Raw genomic sequence first — 21,266 nt, 5'->3', positions numbered from 1 at the left:
CCATACATTTCCAGAGACCCTCACCTCTCCAGTCATATCCATCTGTTAGTAACATTGATAAGATGATGTAATGTGACATTATCAGAATCTCTCACCTCTCCAGTAAGCCAGAAGAGGATCTCTAGGGTGAGGTTTATTATACTCTCTGCCATCTTGTCTCTGTCCCTGTCCATCATTGATGCATCAATCAGGAGAAGGATCTTATATAGAAGATATCCACTGTGCAGATCCTATATTGTAGGAACCTGAATGAAAATTCTGTGAGATGATGTAAAAATCCTACAAAATCCCATGTAAAATACAATTACTGGAGGTAATAAGAGGAGATAGTACTTTGAATACATGCTTTCATGTGCTTTCCGCATCCGTATGTCCATTACGCAATAGATAGAGCATGTGCTATACTTTTCTGCAAAGTGCAGATTAATTGAAGTTGAGTCTGCAATAAAATGGCACACAGACTGCATCCGCATTTTGCCGATCCGTAGTTTGCTGATCGCAGAAACACGAGTTAAAAGCAAATATAGATAGTATTGTAGATATTCAGTAATACAAGGAACTCAAGGTGGAAACATCAGCATCAACGGAACCTGGTAGTGGTCAATGTGTCTACATCTCAGGACTCCACAATAAAGCCTCATTCCCATGTCAATGATTTGGTCAGTGATTGTGAGCCAAAATCAGGATTGAAGCCTCCACAGACATAAGGTATAAGGGAAGGATCTGCACCTGTTCTGTGTTTAGAGCCGCACCTGGTTTTGGCACAAAATCACTGACTGAACACTGACGTGTGAATGAGGCATAACTCGAGCTGATGGCCCCTTTCTTGACCTGTTCATACATACTGGTATCAGTTCTGTGACCAATGGGGTCACTGCAGCGATGTGAAAAGACTGAAGGGATCCATGGAAGGACCGGGGCATTTCACACACTTGAATGACATTTTTTTTTATGTTGGGAAATCCAATCACATAAACTATGGCAAAAATGTAAGCCAGAAAACTAATCCACTGAGGGGGTTTGTCTTTGATGGAAAATGGACATGACTTCACAGAAAAGGGCACGCAGGTTAAAGTATAACTGTCATATTTTTTATTTTTTTTTGGGAGTATTGGATTGTGGTGATTAATATCTCCTTGGTGGCCCTATTACAACTTTTCACTGTGTATTCAATTACCCCTTAATTCCACATTTTTGTTCCCTGTACTGCCTGCTTTTACCTGTGCTTAAAATAGTGTTGCTAGGCAGGGTCCGTCTATCTGTTGAAGGACGCAGAAGCACGCTGCGTGCAAGGTCACATTGCAGACAGCCAGGGACTGTGTGTAAATGATTAGAGCCAGGTCCTTCCCAGCAGATCATAACAGTGCCTGGGCTGTGTGCACCTTCTCCCTGTCCCTGTGCTTGGCAGACGCTCCCTCACTCAGCAGAGCTGGAGAATGCAGAGTTGAAGCAGCGCAGAGCAGGGAAGGGAGATCTGCTGTCTGCTCAGTGTATAAATGAAAGCAACATGTGGTAAGAGGACCCCTTTGTGCTGCAGGAGATTAACCCTTTAGGAAGGGAGGGCTCTGGTTACTGACATTTTTGGGGGGGTATTGTTACTGGCTAGTGAGGGCAGGCGGGAATAGCCTCAGGGTGAGGGCAGTGGCGGCCATCTTAACTGAATAGTGAAATTGCAGTTTTATGCAGACTGGTTGCTATGGGCTGAATCTTCTTAAATATGGGGTAAGTTATATCATGTTATTAGTAACTACATATATGAAAATTGAAATTATAGTCTAAATGTGACAGTTATCCTTTAAGAGGCACGGTTTTTCCCCATAGTTTTGGCATTAAATTCTATTGCAAAGTAAGCCAATAAATAGGTGGTGTAAGGTTAGACTAGACAGTGTAAAGCAATGTTCCTCACCTCCAGTCCTCAGGGCCCACCTGCCGGTCATGACTTGAGAATATCCCACAGAATGAACACCTGTGGTACATCCTGATGCATGGACACTAATTATATCACCTGCTCAATACTAAGGAAAATCTGAAAACATGACCGGCAGGTGGGTCCTGAGGACTGGAGTTCAGGAACACTGGTCTAAAGGGTTCTCCAGATTTATCACCCAACCTGAGCCACATTGGGGCACATTTACTATAGTGTCTGCGCCTGTTTTCATGAGTAAAAAGCCTGCTTCCGATTGTCTTATTTTAGAAGTCTCATTTACCAACTGATTTTGCACCTGTTCTGGAAGCATTTTGCCTGTTTTGAGTTTTAAGATTAATTCAGAAGTTTTAAAACTTCTGTGCCTATTTTCTGACCAACTTCTATCACTGAACAAGCCTGTGTGCTCTCCAGTTTCTTTCACCAAATCCAGTGCAAATAAAGTCCCACAAACAGTGGTGAATGTAAAACAATTAAGGGGTCCATACCTGAACAGGGGGGTTATTCAAAACGACCTCCAGATGATTATACAGCACGTCACTGCTGCAGAGAATGGAAAGGCAACAACAAGAGTTTTTGCCGTTTCCACCGTAAGAAAAGGGCGGATTCTGGCGATATTCTTGAGGTGCAGACGACAAGAGCGTGTAAGTGATTGAATATGGGGAACAAAGGAGAGATTGGAGTCAAATGTGACCCCAAGACAGCAGCCATATTGCTCAGGAGTTATGATAGTGCTGCAGACCGAAATTGAAATGTCAAGATTAGGTGAGTTAGTAGATGGGGGAAAGACAAGAAGTTCAGTTTTTGAGAGGTTCAGTTTTAGATACAGAGAGGACATAATGTTAGAGACAGCTGCCAGACAATTACTAGTGTTTTGGAGTAAAGTAGGGGTGATGTCAGGGGATGAAGTGTATAGTTGGGTGTCGTCCGCATAGAGATAGTATCGAAAGCCAAATCTACTAATAGTCTGCCCTGATGGGGGCTGTATAGAGGTAGAAGAGTAGAGGACCTAGTACTGAGCCCTTTGGAACTCCAACATCAAGAGGAAGAGGAGAAGAAGAGCCAGCGAATGATACACTAAAGGAGCGGCCAGAGAGATAGGAAGAGAACCGAGAGAGCAGTGTCCTTAAGGCCAATTAAGTGGAGCATGGTTAGGAGCGGTTTATGGTCTACGGTATCGAACGCGGCAGAGAGATCCAGCAGAATCAGTAGAGAATAGTCACCATTACTTTTTGCTGTTAGGAGATCGTTAGACACTTTAGTAAGGGCAGTTTCTGTAGAGTGAAGAGGGCGGAAGGCAGACTGTAAGGGGTCAAGAAGAGAGTTTACAGAGAGATAACTTATTAAGCGAGAGTAGACGAGACATTCAAGGAGTTTAGAGATGAAGGGGAGGTTAGAAACAGGTCGGTAGTTAGCAGCACAGGTCGGGTCAAGAGATGGTTTCTTAAGTAGTGGGGTTATAATAGAGTGTTTGAAAGAGGAGGGAAAGATACCAGACGAGAGAGAGAGAGAGGTTAAAAACTGTAGTTAGGTGAGTGATGAAAGCCGGGGAGAGAGACTGGAGGAGGTGTGATGGAATAGGATCATTGCTACAGGTCGTGGGTGGAGAAGAAGAGAGAAGCCTGGAAACTTCTTCCTCTGTTATAGGGTCAAAAAAGGAGAGAGAGCATGTGGAGGAATTGGAGGGAGAAGGATTGAAATTATTTGGGGACCGGGAGATTATTTCCTTCCGGATACTGCCAATCTTGTCTCTGAAGTAAGTGGCCATGCCAGCAGCGCAGAGGTCAGTGACAGGTTCTGGAACTTTAGTGCTTAGAAGGGAGTGAAAAGTGTCAAAAAGTAGTTTTGGGTTATTTGAGAGTGAGGAGATAAAAGAGGTGAAGAACTTTTGTTTGGCAATGTTGAGAGCCGAATTATATGTTTTGAGCATAAATTTATTATGGAGGAAGTCTGCTGATATTTGCAATTTTCTCCATAAGCGTTCTGCACATCAGGAGCAGCGCTGTAGAAAACGTGTTTCAGGTGTGTGCCAGGGTTGCCGTGTTCTGTGCCGAGAGGGTCGGATTGATATTGGAGCAACTTCATCTAGGGTGGTTTTGAGGGTCTGGTTGGAATGATTGGCAGCCAGGTATGGACAGGGAAGGGAAGTGAATGCGGTAAGAGCTAGTTGTAGGGTGTTAATACGTTGCTGGCAGTTAATGGTGTGTAGGTTTCTGTAAGTGTGAAAAGTAGGATTGTCATGAGAAAAGTGAGAGGTCTTTATGGTAAATGAAAGAAGATTGTGGTCAGAAAGTGGGAAGGATAGTTACTAAAGTTTGAGACTGAGCAATGACGGAAGAAGACTAGATCAAGTATATTGCCCTGTTCATGCATGGCAGAGGAAGTAGGTTGTGATAGGCCAAGAGAGGAGGTTAAAGAGAGAAAGTGAGCAGCTGATGGGGAGATGGGATCATCAATGGGGATATTAAAATCACAGTTGGTGATTCAGAAGATAGGAAGTGAGGAAGCCAAGCTGCAAAGTGATCCAGAAATTGGTGGGGGGAGCCTGGGGGACGATAAACAACCGCAACTCTCAAGGGGAATGGATGGAAGAGTCTAATGGTGTGAACCTCAAAAGAGGAGATTGTGAGAGAGGGTACAGGGGGAATGACCTGAAACGTGTACTGTGGAGAAAGTAGTATGCCTACTCCTCCACCGTGCCTGTCATCAGGTCTGCGGGTATGGGAGAAGTGAAGTCCACCATAGGATAGGGCCGCAGGGGAAGCAGTATCAGAGGGTTGAAGCCAGGTTTCTGTAAGGGCTAGCAAGTTCAGAGACTGTGAAAGGAAGAAATCGTGGATTGTGGGTAATTTTTTACGAACCGACCGTGCGTTCCAGAGTGCGCAGTTAAAAGAGACTGGAGAGGATGTGCAGTGAACATTAATCAGATTTTTGGGGTTTCTGTGTGTGGCAGAGGAGAAGTTAGCAACAGAGGGAGGGCCAGGATTCGGTGAGATATCCCCTGCAGCTAGTAGCAGGAGAACAGAAAGAGACAGCAAGTGGTTGAGAGATTTATATTGGTGCTTTGTATGCTGCACCATGGAGGAAGATGGGTCAGTGCAATGTATGAGGGTTTAAAGTGTATGGGAACTTAACAAGGGTGAGTGAAGGAGGGAGGGACTCATGTGGAGAGAAGGGACAGAGGGGGGAAGGTGTGGTTGAATGTGAAAGTAGACAGCCATAGTGATGAGAAGAGCAGCCAGAGCATGAGCGAAACAATATCGTAGCCTGTGCTTTGTGTAAGGCTCTATTCACACATCCGCAACCTGTTTTGCGGATACACGGAGCCACGGATCCGCAAAACGGCAATGTGCGTTCCGCATTTTTCGGACCGCACATTGCCGGCACTAATAGAATTTTTCGGACCGCACATAGCCGGCACTAATAGAATATGCCTGTTCTTGTCCGCAATTGCGGACAAGAATAGGACATGTTCTATTTTTTTGCGGAAACGGAAGCACGGGTGCGGAAGTGCGGATCCGCAAATGTGGATGCGGACAGCACATTCCGGGCCCATTGAAAATGAATGGGTCTGCACCCGTTCCGCAAAATTGCGAAACGGATGCGGATCCATTTTGCGGACGTGTGAATGGACCTTAACTTTGTTAGAGTAGTACAAACAGCATCTCCGTCTCCTGCCCAACTGCCATGATTAACTGTCAAGCGCTCAGGCAAAGACGGCACTTTTGGCTCATGCTGACCGCTGCGAGTGCTTCCCCTAAGACTGTCTATATTGATAGGAAGTGTGATCAGAGAACTAGGGGGAATTTAGCTCATTAATCGCTGAGGTAAGGCACATGAGAAGAGATGCTACATGTAGGTAAGCACACAAAGCAAGGATCTGGATGGGCCATAAAATCACTACAGGTGACAAGCATTACAGCAGTGACATAAATCACAGGTCACCTGGAGGAGCATCTCTAGGACTAATCACGAGGATATCACACATAAAGAAAATAGGGTGCATTGATGATCATACAAAGTTCTGTACCATAAGAGATAGAAGCTGCACTATTAGGCTTGTGGAAAGCTGGGTGGAGCATGACTGAACCTCAGGAGAGCCCATACATTCTAGGCATTACCCCAATAAAAATCATTAACCAAACACTGACTGTGTGAACGAGGCCTAATCCTGACAGACAGGGAAGGTAAATGTACACATACCTGCACCAGAGCTGGAAAAGAGTAGTGGGCTAAAGGACCTGCGGTGATGTCATGACCATGTGATCCTGTGTGGGAGGAGTCAGGCTGAAGACTGTGTTGCTGAAGTAGGTTAAAGACCTGTGATGATGTCATGACCATGTGATCCTGGGTGGGAGGAGTCAGGCTGAGAACTGTGTTGCTGAGGGAGGTAAAGGACCTGTGATGATGTCATGACGATGTGATCCCGTGTGGGAGGAGTTAGATGGTCACATGACCAGGTGGTGCCTTAATATGCTCAGTGAACAGGGTGTATGTAGCAGTGCTGTCCCTGTTGTGTGAAGTGAATGTAGTTGTGCTGTGTGTGATGTACATGTATTACAGCAGTTTTTTTTTAACCCTTTAAGGACTCTGCCATTTTTCACCTTAATGGGAACCTGTCACCAGGATTTTGTGTATAGAGCTAAGGACATGGGTTGCTAGATGGCCGCTAGCACATCCGCAATACCCAGTCCCCATAGCTCTGTGTGCTTTTATTGTGTATAAAAACCAATTTAATACATATGCAAATTACCCTGAGATGAGTCAGAGCTTGAAAATATGACTGTTCTCTGGTCACACAAGTAAGAAATGACTCTTTTATGTTAATTTCCATATGTATTAAATAGTTTTTTTTACATAATAAAAGCACACAGAGCTATGGGGACTGGGTATTGCGGATGTGCTAGCGGTCATCTAGCAACCCATGTCCTCAGCTCTATACACACAATCCCGGTGACCGGTTCCCTTTAAGGACCAGGCCATTTTTTGCTAATCTGACCAGTGTCACTTTATGTGGTAATAACGGGAACGCTTTTACTTATCCAGGCCGTTCTCGTCACACATTGTACTTCATGACACTGGTAAATTTGAGTCAAAATATTTCATTTTTATTTATAAAATAAATACCAAATTTACCAAAAATTTTGAAAAATTTGTAATTTTCTAAATTTCTATTTCTCTGCTTTTAAAACAGATAGTTATACCTCCTAAAATAGTTATTACTTTACATTTCCCATATGTCTACTTCCTGTTTGGATCATTTAGTAAATGACATTCACTGGTCACACAGCTCCCCAAACATAGCACTAAGGAAGGGCTATGGATGTGTGAGGAGTACTGAAGGGGTTAACTCTGCAGCTGAGGAGGAAGGGCAGGCTAATCCACAGCTTTGATCGCCTCAGCAGTGATGGCCCGCGAACACATGCGATCTGCCATCTTAACTGACAAGTCCGGAAAGGCACAGGTAAGTCCTTACCTGTGCGCGAGCCGGTCTGAAATGCGGTCTCCGGGAGCAGGCAGTTCTGAGAACGGGCCGGCTCACGCACAGGCACAGGTAAGGACTTACCTGTGCCTTTCCGGACTTGTCAGTTAAGATGGCAGATCGCATGTGTTCGCGGGCGAACACTGCGAAACTGGCCATCACTGCTCCTCAGCACTAGAGAAGGAGAATTACAAGTAGCTCAGTTCCTATCAACTGTGTGTTTACTCACAGGGACAGTTTTACTGCAGGGGGAGATTGAAGTACCTGCAAGTTAGGACCAGCTATCTTGTCCAAGGTCCTGAAGGTGTTAATGTGCATTTAGCAGAACGCGGTAATGTTCTTGTATCAGGGCTATATGTGTGCAGTGTGTATACAGCCATGTAATCCAGTCCTGGGATGTGTGTGTAGCAGAGCTGTGTGTGCTCATCTGCTATTCATTCTCCAGGAGATATATCATACATCATAACTCTGGGGTTTATGACCCTTTTGTTTTTTCCTCTTCCACCTCCTGCTTATATCCCGGATTACACATCGGCGGATGCTCAGTAGACTTGTTTTCATCCTGGGAGAGACTCTGTGTTCTGGCGATGTGACCATCAACTCCAGCGAGTTCCCAAATCCACGCATGCGCTGATCACCGGCACAACACGTGAAGCTCCGGGGTACAGTAAGTGACCAACGCCGATCCAGCCTAATACTTTGTCCTAAGGGACACAGGTGATTCACGATGACATAGGCATCAAGTGTGGGACCTGATGAAAGGTGTCTATTTGGACTGGAGCCAGATCAGCTGAAGGTGTCGTTAGGTCAAGTTACTCAAGTACACGGACTGACAAATAAAACCGACCTAAGAAGCAGTTGTTGGAAGGAAGCTTTCTCTGCGTGAAGGTAATGATGATACATGGAAGTGATTCCAATATTAGAGCGAGAGGAGAAGTACGTCACACAGGAGGGGAGCAGGTCACCGCTGTGGCCTCTGATTGGCTGCAGCAGTCAGATGTCCCCTCGTTGGAGAACTTGGAGGAGTGGGGACCAGGAGGGTATCATCACCACCGCTCGTTGGCCATGTCTGGGGGTCTGATTTAGTCTCACATTAACCCTTTACTGTAATTTTCTGTTTTATGACTGATTAGAAGCCATAACAATTATGCTGCAGATGAAATCTTTGACTGTTGACGATACTTGATGTGTTTTATCCTGTGCTCCTCCATCCAGGCGCAAAGTCCACCGCTTCCTCCAGCCACAAGTCTTTCATCCCTTTGGCATTACAGATGTGGCTCTCTCCTGGATCTCCTCGTGCCTCACCAACTGAACACTTAATGTCCCAAACTCGCAAACCACCTTGTTGGTGTCCTTCAAAGCTCTACCCTACTCTTCTCTATCAAAACCTTCCATCTATGACGGCTCGGAGAATCCCATGGCTTTCGGTAGGAATTTTGCTTGGATAACACTCAAATTCACCTCTTTGGCCCAAATGTAACCTCTCCAAAATCTTAAAGTATCTATCATATGTTTTCCCATTAGGACTAGTGATGAGGCCATGGAGTCTCAGTGACAGATGAATGTCATTCTATGGTTCTTCTAGATACTTGATGCTCTTTCAGCTTCTTTAGTTTATGGAGACAAACACTTAATGACATTGAGATCAGAGGACCATGGATCAAAGGTTAAAATTAGAATTGAGCAAAGTTCTCTAAAAATTCGATTCGGCTGCTTCGGCAAATTTTACCCAAACATTTGCTTTGTGATGAATTACTTGGTCACGAAGCGCATTTCTTTGTAAATAGCGGCTGCAATGACATAGAACAGCAATCGCGCTGCCCCGTCATTGAACCCCTCAGATCCCGAGTTCATCGCTGATCGCGGTATATGAGATCCAGATTAAAACCTTTTAGTGTTTGCAAAAAAAATAAAAATTAAATCATACTTTTCAACGTGAAGAGGCAGACGCAGCCATCCTGCTTGAAGATCCAGCGCAAAATCTTCATGCTGGATCAGCACGAGATTTTGTGTGGGATCTTCAAGCAAGATGTCCACGGCCACCTCTTCGCAATCAAATTGATGATGTAAGTATGATTTTTTTTACCACCATTTCAGGGAAAATTGATTAGTTACCACAAAGCACAAAGAAATTCGGCTTTGCAGCAAATCAGAATTTCCTGAAATTCGGATTGAAGTCCACTTTGTCAACTTCGATTCGCTCAATGCTAATCTTCTCTACCATCACCTTTATCATACTCCATCTCCGTGTTCTGCCTCCTATACTATTTCCCGTTACCTGCCTTTCTGCTCTGTCTCTAATCAACACATAAGAACTTTCCCAAGAAGAATTTGTCTCAGGAGTTTTACATTCCTGTGGACGATTTCCAACAGGCATCTTTCATCGAGATTCAGACCACGAGTCCCAGTTGCTGCCCGATCTCTCCACATCTTCTTCTCTTCCAGAACAGAAGATTAAAAAGCAACTAGCAACAGCGTCTTTCCCTTAATGAGGCTTATCCGGCCAGTTCAAGCATCACTCATGTCCGCTCACAAGCTTCCCCTTTGTATAGAGTCAGAGAAAAGTGTCTATCATCCAGCCTGAGCCCCTGTGGTAAAACCAGTGCAGGTCCAGACCGCTGATCTAACTCTACACCATCTTTAGGATTTATCCTGCAGCAGGACAGCAGAACAACCCCAAATATCCAGCCAAGAACTATCTTCAGTGTAAAGAAAAAACAAGGAGTCCTGGGAGTGCAGATATGGTCCCATCCAGTCTGACTGGGATTACATGAAGAGACAGAAGGATTTGAGCAAGCCTACATCTACAGAAGATCTGTGGTTAGTTCCCTAAGATGTGTGGAATGACTTGCCTGACAAGTTCCTTCAAATCCTGTGCAAGTTTATATAGAAGAACTGATGCTGAACGCAAAGGGCGGTCACACTGGAAGCTGATGTGATTTACATTTCTTTCTCTTCATTCACTTTCTTTTTATCAACTAACAAAATTCTAACTACTAAAGGAATTTTCTAAGACTTTTTAACTGATGACCTGTCCTCTGGACCCGGGACCACCACCGATCAGCTGTTTAAGAGGCATCTGCACTTGCAGTAGTGTCACAGCCTTCTCCATGTCATGTGGCCTAGGAGCAGCTCAGCCCCATAGAAGTGAGTGGAGCTGAGTGCGATACCAAGCACAACCGCTATACAATGTCCGGAGCTGTGCTTGGTGAGCAGGGAGAAGGCTGCGGCGTTACTACCAGCACTGGTGTCTTCTCAAACAGCTGGTCAGCAGAGGTCCCAGGTGTCGGACCCCCACCAATCAGATACTGATGACCTGGAGGATTAAAAAAAATCTTGGAAAACCTCTTTAACTTCGTCTAATTTCCATGCCTGCCCAAAACTGTATATGTATTTATCTTATAATAGATCTTTTATAAAGAAATGTATTGAAACAGATATAGTTACACACACAGCTCTGCTACATGTATATAGCAGAGCTGGATCTGGTCAGATTCACATGGTCATCAGCAGCACAGCCTGGAACCTTACTCCTCCCACACATGATCAGATGGTCATGACACTTCACAGGTCCTTTACCTTCAGCAGCACAGCCTGGAACCTTACTCCTCCCACACATGATCACATGGTCATGACATCTTCACAGGTCCTTTACCTTCAGCAGCACAGCCTGGAGTATGACTCCTCCCACACATGATCACATGGTCATCACATCATCACAGATCCTTTACCTTCAGCAGCACAGGGTGGAGCCTGACTACTCCCACACATGATCACATGGTCATGACATCATCACAGATCCTTTACCTTCAGCAGCACAGACTGGAGCCTGACTCCTCCCACACATGGTCACATGGTCATGACATCATGAAAGGTCCTTTAGCCCACTAGTCTCCCCCATACATGTACTGTCCAGAGGTGCAGATGGAGGTATGTGTCCAGTCACCGCCATTGTTTGTCAGGATTACTGGGGCACATTGGTCATTAACCCCTTAATACCGCAGGTATTTAACCCCTAACCAGCGGAGCAGTTGACACTCCTGTCAGCCAGATGTGATTGAGCTTTCTGTGTGTTTCCTGGATCCTGTAAGGTTCGCGCTGATTTCTGCTCGCTAGTCCTAGAATATATTTATTGATAATGTTATCACTTTCTTTTCTTTCTGGGGAAAACAAAATTTTCCTAGTTTGCGCCAAAATAGTTTTAAAATAAACATACATTGGTCATAGTGATGAGGACACAGACCTGGGAGGGAGGTTTATGTTTTGGAACCAGGATATGGTATAAAACACGAGCTCTTTTACATAATCTTTAATGTGTTTTACATTATAATTAGTGTTGAGCGATCCTTCTGTTTTCATGTTTGGCGTTATCTAAGAATTATGGATTCCACTACCACGGACCATAACTTATTATCCATGGTAGCGGAATCCATAACGGAATTTTCAGATAACCTGAACTTTGTACGCCAAACTTAAAACCAGAAGTTCGCTCAATACTGGTTCTAATCTCTAAGGACTTGTTCACACATCCATGTGGATCCGTTGATTCTACTGTGTTTAGTCATTTAGCCTGTGTTTTCTCTGACCGTGGGTTAGAGGAAAAAAGAAAATAGCAGGATCTCAGGATTTATCTCTGAACAATATCACTTTGAATAACGACTGGGAACTAGGAGCTGCGCGTGAGATATCTGAAGGTCTTTTCAATGCAACATATTTCAAGTGCAACTCTTTAAGTGCATATACCCAATTATACCAGAATGTAATATTATGGATATGGGATCCACTTTGTCATCACTGCCTACTGACCATCACCCAATGCTCTCCTCTCAAGGTATGTCTGCATTAAACCTGTTGCATCCAACTTTTCCAGAGTCTGATATTGTCCACACCCCTCATCTCTCCTTCTCATTCCCTGGTATGTCTACATTGAACTCTTAATGTCTCTTTCCCTGCTGGATTTATGAAGTATTTGTTTACATTGACTATTTCACCCCTGTATCTGGTCCTCCTTGATTAGGCCATATGTAGCCCCCTCCCCTCTTGGTCACACCTGATTGAACACTGAGTGGTATAAATCTAAGTCCTTGGGTCTTTGCAATGCAACATGTTTCAAGTGCAACTCTCTAAGTGCACATACCAAATTATACCAGAAGGGGACCAAAGGTAATTACAGAACTAGTAAATGCAAACAATGTTTCTATCTTTCATCTTACTCTTCCCACTTTTCCAAAAGCTCCTGAAATACCCCCACATCCTATCACCTAGCAAGGAACTATTCATCTCTCCTTCCATCTTACCTTCTCATCTGACCGCTTGCACAAACCTGTTTGGCAACATAAAACACTTCCTTCCCAAACGCACACAGATGCCTCCTGCCCTCTCTTACTCTCACCTACTAACACTTTCTTTGCTGGTGATATCTCTCCAAATCCAGGCCCCCCTTAGCAAATCCCTACTATCACCTCTACCTCCTATTACAAATCTCCTTCTACAAATTTCTGCAACCCCTTAAACCTAATAACCATTAGTGTTGGGCGCGAATATTCCAATAGCGAATATTAATCGCGAATATTTAGAATATAGTCATATATATTAGTTTTTTTAGAATATTCTAGATTTTTTTTTTCCATCTGAACCCATGATTCCTCCCTGCTTCTTGGTTGTGGAACAATGAGAAGGCTGCAATGTATTTGTCTGAGCTTAGCAACATCCCTAGCAACCAAAAGGAAAGTTGCCTACACCTTACTATATAAGAACATCCCCAGCAGTCATTTTCTACAGTTTTTTTAAAGTTCTGAGAGAGACAGCAGTGCCATTGCTGTGCTCTGTGCTTTCCACACTGCATTAGATAGATAGCTTATATATATATATATATATATATATATATATATATATATATATAATACAGATAGTTAGAGGGATTAGGGATACCTGGACATGAGCATGCCCTAAGTCCTGGACTGAAGCATGGGGAACATGCACCCACCCAACACATTGCCTGTTCCCAGTAAAAGCCCGCCCTGAAATAGCTGAACCAGCTACACTATCTATATGGTGTCCCCCAACTACTTTAGTGGACATCTGAACTATGGCTTTTACTCCACCAAGGTCGGGCCCCTTGGTGACACAGTCCCGATGCACACAACACCCCTTTTATCCTGCTTCCCCATGACTTTACTGTACACCTTAATGTTCACATTGCCAAAACCCCCACAGGAACCTTAAACATCTCAACTTTCACTTGCTTTCTGACTCTCTTCTGCCACTCTCTACCATTTGTTCGCTCCAGGACCCAGATACTGCCACCACCCTTTATAACACCACAATAAGTACAGCTCTGGACAGTGTTGCCCCGTCGCATACAACAAAACCTGAAAAATCAACAGACAACCCTGGCACACCAACCTGATCAAAAAACTTTGACAAGCTTCCAGGGCTGCTGAGCGGCGATGGAGGAAATCCCATTCTAAGGATCACTTCAACGCATACAAGCAATACCTCCTCATTTTTAAATTCTCACTAAATTCTCATTGCTGATGCAAAACAGGCGACTTCTCATCTCTCATATCTTCCCTGGCCCACAGCCCTAAACAACTTTTTAACACTTTTAACTCCCTTCTCTGTCCCCCAGCACCCCCACCCTCTCCTATCATCTCAGCTGAGGACTTTGCCACATACTTCAAGCAAAAGATAGTCAACATCAGAGAAAGCTTTAGTACATAGCCCCACAGACCCTCTACACAACTGCTCAGTCCTCTTTTCCCAAAACCCGTTTCTCCATCATTACAGAAGAAAAACTCTCTACTCTCCAGATCACATCTCACCACCTGTGCACTTGACCCAATCCTATCCCACCTCATCCCTAACCTCACCACAGTGTTTATCCCAACCCTAACACTGGGTTCACACCTGAGCGTTCGCGATGGAGCGCTCTGTATGAGCGATTGTACGGGCGTTTGCAATCGTGCATACAGAGACAAGCGAACGCCCATTGTCGCGCGTTCCAGCTGAAGTCTATGTATGGGAACGCGTGACAAGCTCATGTACTTCTTGGGGCGTCGGGCGTTTTACAGCGCGATCGTACGCGCTGTAAAACGTTCAGGTGAGAACCATTCCCATAGGGAATCATTGGTTCTTGCCTGTTGAGCGTTTTACAGCGCGTAGGAATGCGCTGTAAAACGCTCAGGTGTGAACCCAGCCTAACTCATCTCTTCAACCTATCTCTAACCTCTGGTGTCTTCCCCTCTGGTTTTAAACATGCTACCATTACACCCATCCTCAAAAAGTCTTCATATGTCCCAAAGCTACTTGAGCAACATGTCCATTCTGAACTGTCCTCTTATCTCTCCTCCTGCTCCCTCTTTGACCGGTTACAATCAGGCTTCCCACCCCACCACTCAACTGAGACTGCCCTCACCAAAGTCACCAATGCTCCAAGCCAAAACCAAAAAAACATTACTCTGTCCTCCTCCTCCTTGACTTGTCCCCTGCCTTTGACACTGTTGACCACTCCCTTCTGTTACAAACTCCCTCATCTCTTGGCATCACTGACCTGGCCCTCTCCTGGTTCACATCATACCTCACAGAGCGGACATTTAGCGTGTCCCACTCTTACACCACCTCCTCGTCTCAGACCCCTGCTCTTCTCTATGTACAGTTTCGGCCTGGGACAGCTCATAGAGTCCCATGGCTTTCAGTATCACTTTTATGCTGATGACACACAAATCTACCTCTCTGGTCCACTCCAGATATCGCTACCTTACTATCAAGAATCCCACAATGCCTATCTTCCATATCCTCCTCCTCCTCTCGCTTTCTAAAACTTAACATGGATAAAACAGAATTCATCATCTTTCCCCCATCTTGCTCAACCCCCCCAACAGACCTATCTATTACGATCAATGGCTGCACACTCTCCCCGGTCAACCAAGTCCGCTGCCTTGGAGTGACCTTGGATTCTGCCCTCTCCTTCCGACCGCACATCCAAGCCCTTTCCACCATCTGCCGGCTCCAAATCAAAAACACCTCCCGCATCCGCGCTTTCCTCAACTTTGAGTCTGTGAAAATGCTTGTACATGCCCTCATCATCTCCCGCCTAGACTACTGCAACATTCTCCTCTGAGGCCTTCCATCTAGCACTCTCGCACCGCTCCAATCTATCCTCAACTCTGCTGCCCGACTAATCCACATCTCATCCTGTTACTCTCTGCCTCTACCCTCTGCCAATCCCTTCACTGGCTCCCTATTGCACAGCAAATTCAGTTCAAAATACTAACAAATACATACAAGGCCGTCCACAACCTGTCCCCTCCCTACATCTCTGAGCTACTTTCCCGATACATCTCCACATGCAATCTCCGATCCTCACAAGACCTCCTTCTCTCCTATCACCTCTTCCCACAATCGCCTTCAAGATTTCTCCCATGCATCCCCATACTCTGGAACTCGCTACCCCAACATATCGGACTCTCACCTACAGTGGAATCCTTCAAAAGAAACCTAAAAACCCATCTCTTTAGGCAAGCCTACAACCAGTGACCCTGCTGCCTCTATACCACAATGACCAGCTTCACCCTAACCCACTGTGTCCTTCTCCTATACCATGTAGATGGCAAGCCCTCACGGGCAGGGCCCTCTCTCCTTCTGTACCGGTTTGTAACTCGTCCTGTTCATGCTTAGTGCAATTGTCTATATTATGTATGTATACCTCTACTCATATGTACAGAGCTATGGAATGGCGCTTTAATAATAGTTATTATTATTATTTAACTTTAGACAGATGAAAATGGCTCTGGTAGCTTTCACACACCACCTAAGCACTATGCTGCGTTAGTTTCCCACCTGGAGGAGAAACTCCGCTCATTGCCTGTTGTCACTTGTCTGATGGCCTGACTTGTCACTATGTCTGATGGCCCTTACGTGGTCTTCTATGGATTCCCTATTGATCTGAGGCAAACACTATACCGTTGTCTGAGGTAATACAACGCACTTCTCTTTATGAAACAGTTCTGACACCATACTTGGGGACTTAGACTGTAATCCAGTGCTCGTGCTGAGATCACTCTGTCCCGCGTTCTGGCGTACATCTCATGCTCTCACTCAGAGCTGTAATCCAGGGCTTTTGCTTAGATCACGATGTCCCGGGTTTTGGCGTACATCTCATGCTCTCACTCAGAGCTGTAATTCAGTGCTTGTGCTGAGCTCACGCTGTCCTGGCTTCTGGTGTACATCTCATGCTCTTGCTCTGCGCGGTAATCCGGTGCTTGTGCTGAGATCGCGCTGTCCCGGATTCTGGCATACATCTCATGCTCTCACTCTGTGCTGTAATCTGGTGTTTGTGCTCAGATCACGCTGTCCTGGCTTCTGGCGTACATCTCATGCTCTTGCTCTGCGCTGTAATCCGGTGCTTGTGCTGAGATCACGCTGTCCCGTGTTCTGGTGTATATCTCATGCGCTCACTCTGTGCTTTAATACAGTGCTCATGCTGAGATCACTCTGTCCCAAGATAGTAAGAAAATGCTTTCAGAAATAAAAGGGTTCATAGTTTATTTTTATCAATTAAAAAGCAAAAGAAAGAGAAAATGTAAATTTACTTAATATTTGGTGTGATCATCCTTCAACTTCATCATCAGTTCGTCTAGGTAAACGTGCACAGTTTTTGAAGGAACTTATCAGGGAGGTTGTTCTAAACATCTCTAACTACAGATCTTCTGTGGATGTAGGCTTGCTCAGATCCTTTCACGTCTTCATGTAATCCCAGACAGACTGGATGATGTTGAGATCAGGGTTCTATGGGGGTCATATCATCACTTCCAGGACTCGCGGATGATGCTTGGGAGGCTCGTCCCCGTCCCTGCCTGCAATTGGCTGCTCCCCCCAACACTGGATGTTTTCCTCCGTGTAAAGGGAGAAGCGGCAGAGCAAAAATCTAGTCTCAGTAGTGGACAGCCACATTGTTTCCTATCTCATGACAAGGGCTGTGTGGTCTGGAATTCTTAGTGTCTTCTTAGTGAATGGGCAATAATGGGAGTGGGCAGTACAATACATGAGAGAGGATGTTATGGGGGTGGGGGACGGTGACACCACTGCCTGAGAAGACACTGAGAATGATGTGGGGGAAACAAGATGAGCTGGAAATAAAAAAACAAAAAAAAAACTGGAGCTTGCACAGGTAATGAGACTGACAGAAACAGTGACCAAACATGCTGAAATGCTATTGGGGACCGTTTGGGGACACTCTTCAGTAACATTTAGCTAGTTTTCTGACATTGATGTTGGGGTTAGAAAATCATTTTAGCAGATATTTTCACGACATCTATGCCTCAAACCCCAGAGGCTTGATCTTTGGGTCTCTAGACGGAGATGTACAGCGCAATAATGCATTTCCTTCAGAAAACATTATTTTTGCTTGAAAAGCAATTGCTTTAAGATGGATGGAAAATAGGTTCCCTGCAGTAAATGAATGTAAAAAGTTAAAGGGGTTATCTAGTATCTACAAAAGCCCCCCCCCCCCCCATGTGCCGGGCCCCTCCGTGGAAATATACTTACCCCGTTTCCCACGGCGCTCCTCGTCCCTGCACCGCCGCTTCTCCCTTTACATGGAGGAAAACATCCAGTGTTGGGGGGAGCAGCCAATTGCAGGCATGGACGGGGACGAGCCTCCCAAGCATCACCCGCGATGCTAGGGAGGCTCCCCCGCCCCCCCCCCCCCCCCCCCGCCATTGACTGCTCGTCCCCGACACTGGATGTTTTCATCCGTGTACAGGGAGAAGCAGCAGCAGCGGTGCAGGGACCAGGATCGCAGTGGGGAGAGGGGTAAGTATATTCCCACGGAGGAGTCCGGCACATGGGGGGGCTGTTGTAGATACTGGATAACCCCTTTAATATAGCTCTTCCATTTGAGGAAATAATGTATAAAAAATTGTGGCTTGACAAAAAAATATAAGATACTGTATGTGGTCTGCTTCACCGTTTGCAACTTTTCCCATCTGGGCCTCCAAGGTATGAAGCATTACTCTAGTTAAACCACAAATATTCTCAACTTGTCTGTATGTGTAACATTTTCTTTTTATTGAAAATTTTTGTATTAGGCATAATAATTTCTTATGTCAATACGTTCATAACTTTCAAAGTATATAAACAGTGGTCAGTATAATATTAAGAACATATCAATATAAACCACGTATATCATAGTATATACATATCCTTCAACTAGTATGAGCGAATAACAATTTGACTTAAGTATCTTTTTTATTTCTGAATCAGTAAAGGACGTAAGTCTTTATTAATGACCTCAGTATTCAGGAATATGTATTCTAAATAAAAATAAATTTATAACTTCTGAACTCGTCTTATTTCCAGGTTATAGGAAATCAAGGGCCTTATTAACACATTTATAATATGACGAATAAACCATAGGACAAAAGGCACAGATATCCCTATATGGTACGTGTGAGATATCATATCTTATAAGTGTAGGAAATATATAAATGTTATATGCCATTTCAGTTTGTCTAACCAAAACAACAGGGGGGAAGGTATTTTCCTACAGTGAATTCTTTGTCATCCTTCACCCTTGTAATATAGTTCTTTTTCCTGCCTTGAGTTCAATATAACAAATTAAAAAAAGACTGATTTGTTTGCTTGAGTTCTCTATTTTGGTGAACAGATCCAAGATGATTTGTATTTGCGTGTGAAGGGGAAACATGTTTTAAAACTTCAACAACCGCAAACATGGAGGAACTGTGTCTCAATTCATAGAGAAAGAGAGAACACATCTACACTTTATTATCTCCTCTGATATCCCCTCTTATCTCCAGTTATTGTATTTTACATGGGATTTTGTAGGATTTTCCATCTCATCTTCCTTCCCTTCAGGTTCCTACAATATAGGATCTGCACAGTGGATATCTTCTATATCAGATCCTTCTCCTGATTGACCCGACAAGAACGGACAGGGACAAGATGACGGAGAGTATAATAAATCTCACCCTAGAGATCCTCTTCCGTCTTACTGGAGAGGTGAGAGATTCTGATGATGTCACATTACATCATCTCATCTATGGTATAAAGAAAAAAGGTGGCTCTCCTCCTTATTGAGAAGGATATGGTGCTCTTATCGTGACAATGCTCCTAGTCACTCTACCAATATTATTTTATGAACTTGACAGGCACTCGCCATCCAGAGTCTTTTACGACTGACTTCTCCCTCAATCAGTCGTAAAAGACTTCTAAACGCTTCTGGTAAACAACCGCAGCTTCCAAGTACCCATGTATATTGTGGTTTCAAGAAGCACCATTGAAAATTGACATCTTACCAGCAGAAATTGGGAAAAGACCTATTTCTACTGTCCAGTCTATAACCCTAAAGGAGGGACCACGCACGTGGAACGCCGAGACTGAGGTGGATACATCGGGAATTAGCAGCATTCCTAAGATACTCACCACTGTAGAAATCGAGCGGAGGTAAGAGAAGCAGCGTGTACCATAACACGTGGGACCCCACAAGGAACCCCGAACCCCGCAATGATCCATTAAATTGTGAGATTAGCTGTGATTCGATATTATAACCACAGTAGGGGGATATCCAACTAATATATCCCATATACAAGTTAAAAACAACAAGAATATTCTGTCAGCGCAGTGTGCTCCAGAGGATATACGCAATATAGTGGACATGCAGCATAATATATGCATAAAAAGCAACGGGATATACACTTTTTAATGGACATATCTGGATTGAATGTCGTAGGCTTCTGATATCTACTTGTTTGAAGTGGAATATTTTAACCGGACACAAATAATGAAGTGACTATAATGAACGGATAACTAATCTTCCTTAATGTGGATCAGTCACAACTTGGACTAAAATTGAATGGTTTCTTTGATATATGAAGTTAATGCTATACCTTAGGACCTCATGTGCTGTCCGCATCCGTTGCTCCGTTCCGTGGTAAGCAAAAAAAATGTAACATGTTGTTCCTGCCGTTCCACAAATTGCAAAACGCACACGGACGCCATGCGTGTTTTGCGGATCCGCAATTTGCGGACCGCAAAACACACAACGGTCGTGTGCATGAGGCTTTAGACTGTTCCATTTCTGTGAATACTGCAATCTCACTTATTATTCTGAAATCAATACAGATCGTGACCCCGTGGATGTTGAACAAAATAAGTATAAATCTTTTTTAGGGTGGGTTTTTTAATTGTTTATATTTAATTATTTTATTGTTTTATAGTATTGTGAACCATTCTTAATCCAAATTGTATATTATATGTAAATAAGCACCTATTTCTGGGAGACTCTGGATGGTGAGTGCTTATCTAGTTCATAAAATCATCTTATGTATGTTCCTAACAGATGGACATGACTGGAGAGGTGAGGGACTCTGGAGATGTATGGAGTGATATTTATTACTGTGTCTATCTATAACCAGGACTACACAGTAGTGAAGAAGAACTCTAGTGAGCACTGTCAGGACCCTGTCTCTGAAGGATGGGGAAGAACCCTGAGCCCAATCATGGGGCCTCCATTTCACCTCCTGATACATGAGGAAATCAATAGGGAGAAGATCCTAGAACTCGCCAACAAGATGATTGAGCTGCTGACTGGAGAGGTGACACTGCTGGGACATTATACAGGAATGCTATGAAGGGATCTGGGTAATGACTGTATCATTGTGTTGTCAGGTTCCTATAAGGTGTCAGGATGTCACAATCTATTTCTCCATGGAGGAGTGGGAGTATTTAGAAGGGCACAAGGATCTGTACAAGGACATCATGATGGAGGATCACCGGCCTCTCACATCACCAGGTAATAGACATGACTAAATACACCTGTCCTCTCATTATCTGTATGTA

At 44.3% G+C, this 21,266-nt stretch overlaps 1 protein-coding gene across 1 annotated transcript in view; it reads right to left on the bottom strand.

Annotated features, from left to right (window-relative positions):
* Positions 1-6,173, bottom strand: part of LOC122941661 (gastrula zinc finger protein XlCGF57.1-like) — a 29,429-nt gene extending 23,256 nt beyond the window's left edge. Inside the window, exons 1-2 of the mRNA XM_044299069.1 lie at positions 6,128-6,173; positions 96-279 (exon numbers count right to left, since the gene is read on the bottom strand). Of these exons, the coding sequence (XP_044155004.1) occupies positions 96-176 (81 nt within the window). The 5' untranslated portion in view covers positions 177-279; positions 6,128-6,173. The remainder of the gene's footprint in view (positions 1-95; positions 280-6,127) is intronic.
* Positions 6,174-21,266: the final 15,093 nt, after the last annotated feature.

This window comes from Bufo gargarizans, chromosome 6 (genome assembly GCF_014858855.1).
Source record: "Bufo gargarizans isolate SCDJY-AF-19 chromosome 6, ASM1485885v1, whole genome shotgun sequence".
Taxonomy (NCBI): Eukaryota; Metazoa; Chordata; class Amphibia; order Anura; family Bufonidae; genus Bufo; species Bufo gargarizans.
The sequence above is the reverse complement of the archived record's forward strand: the minus strand, read 5'-3'. Positions and strand labels throughout refer to the sequence as shown.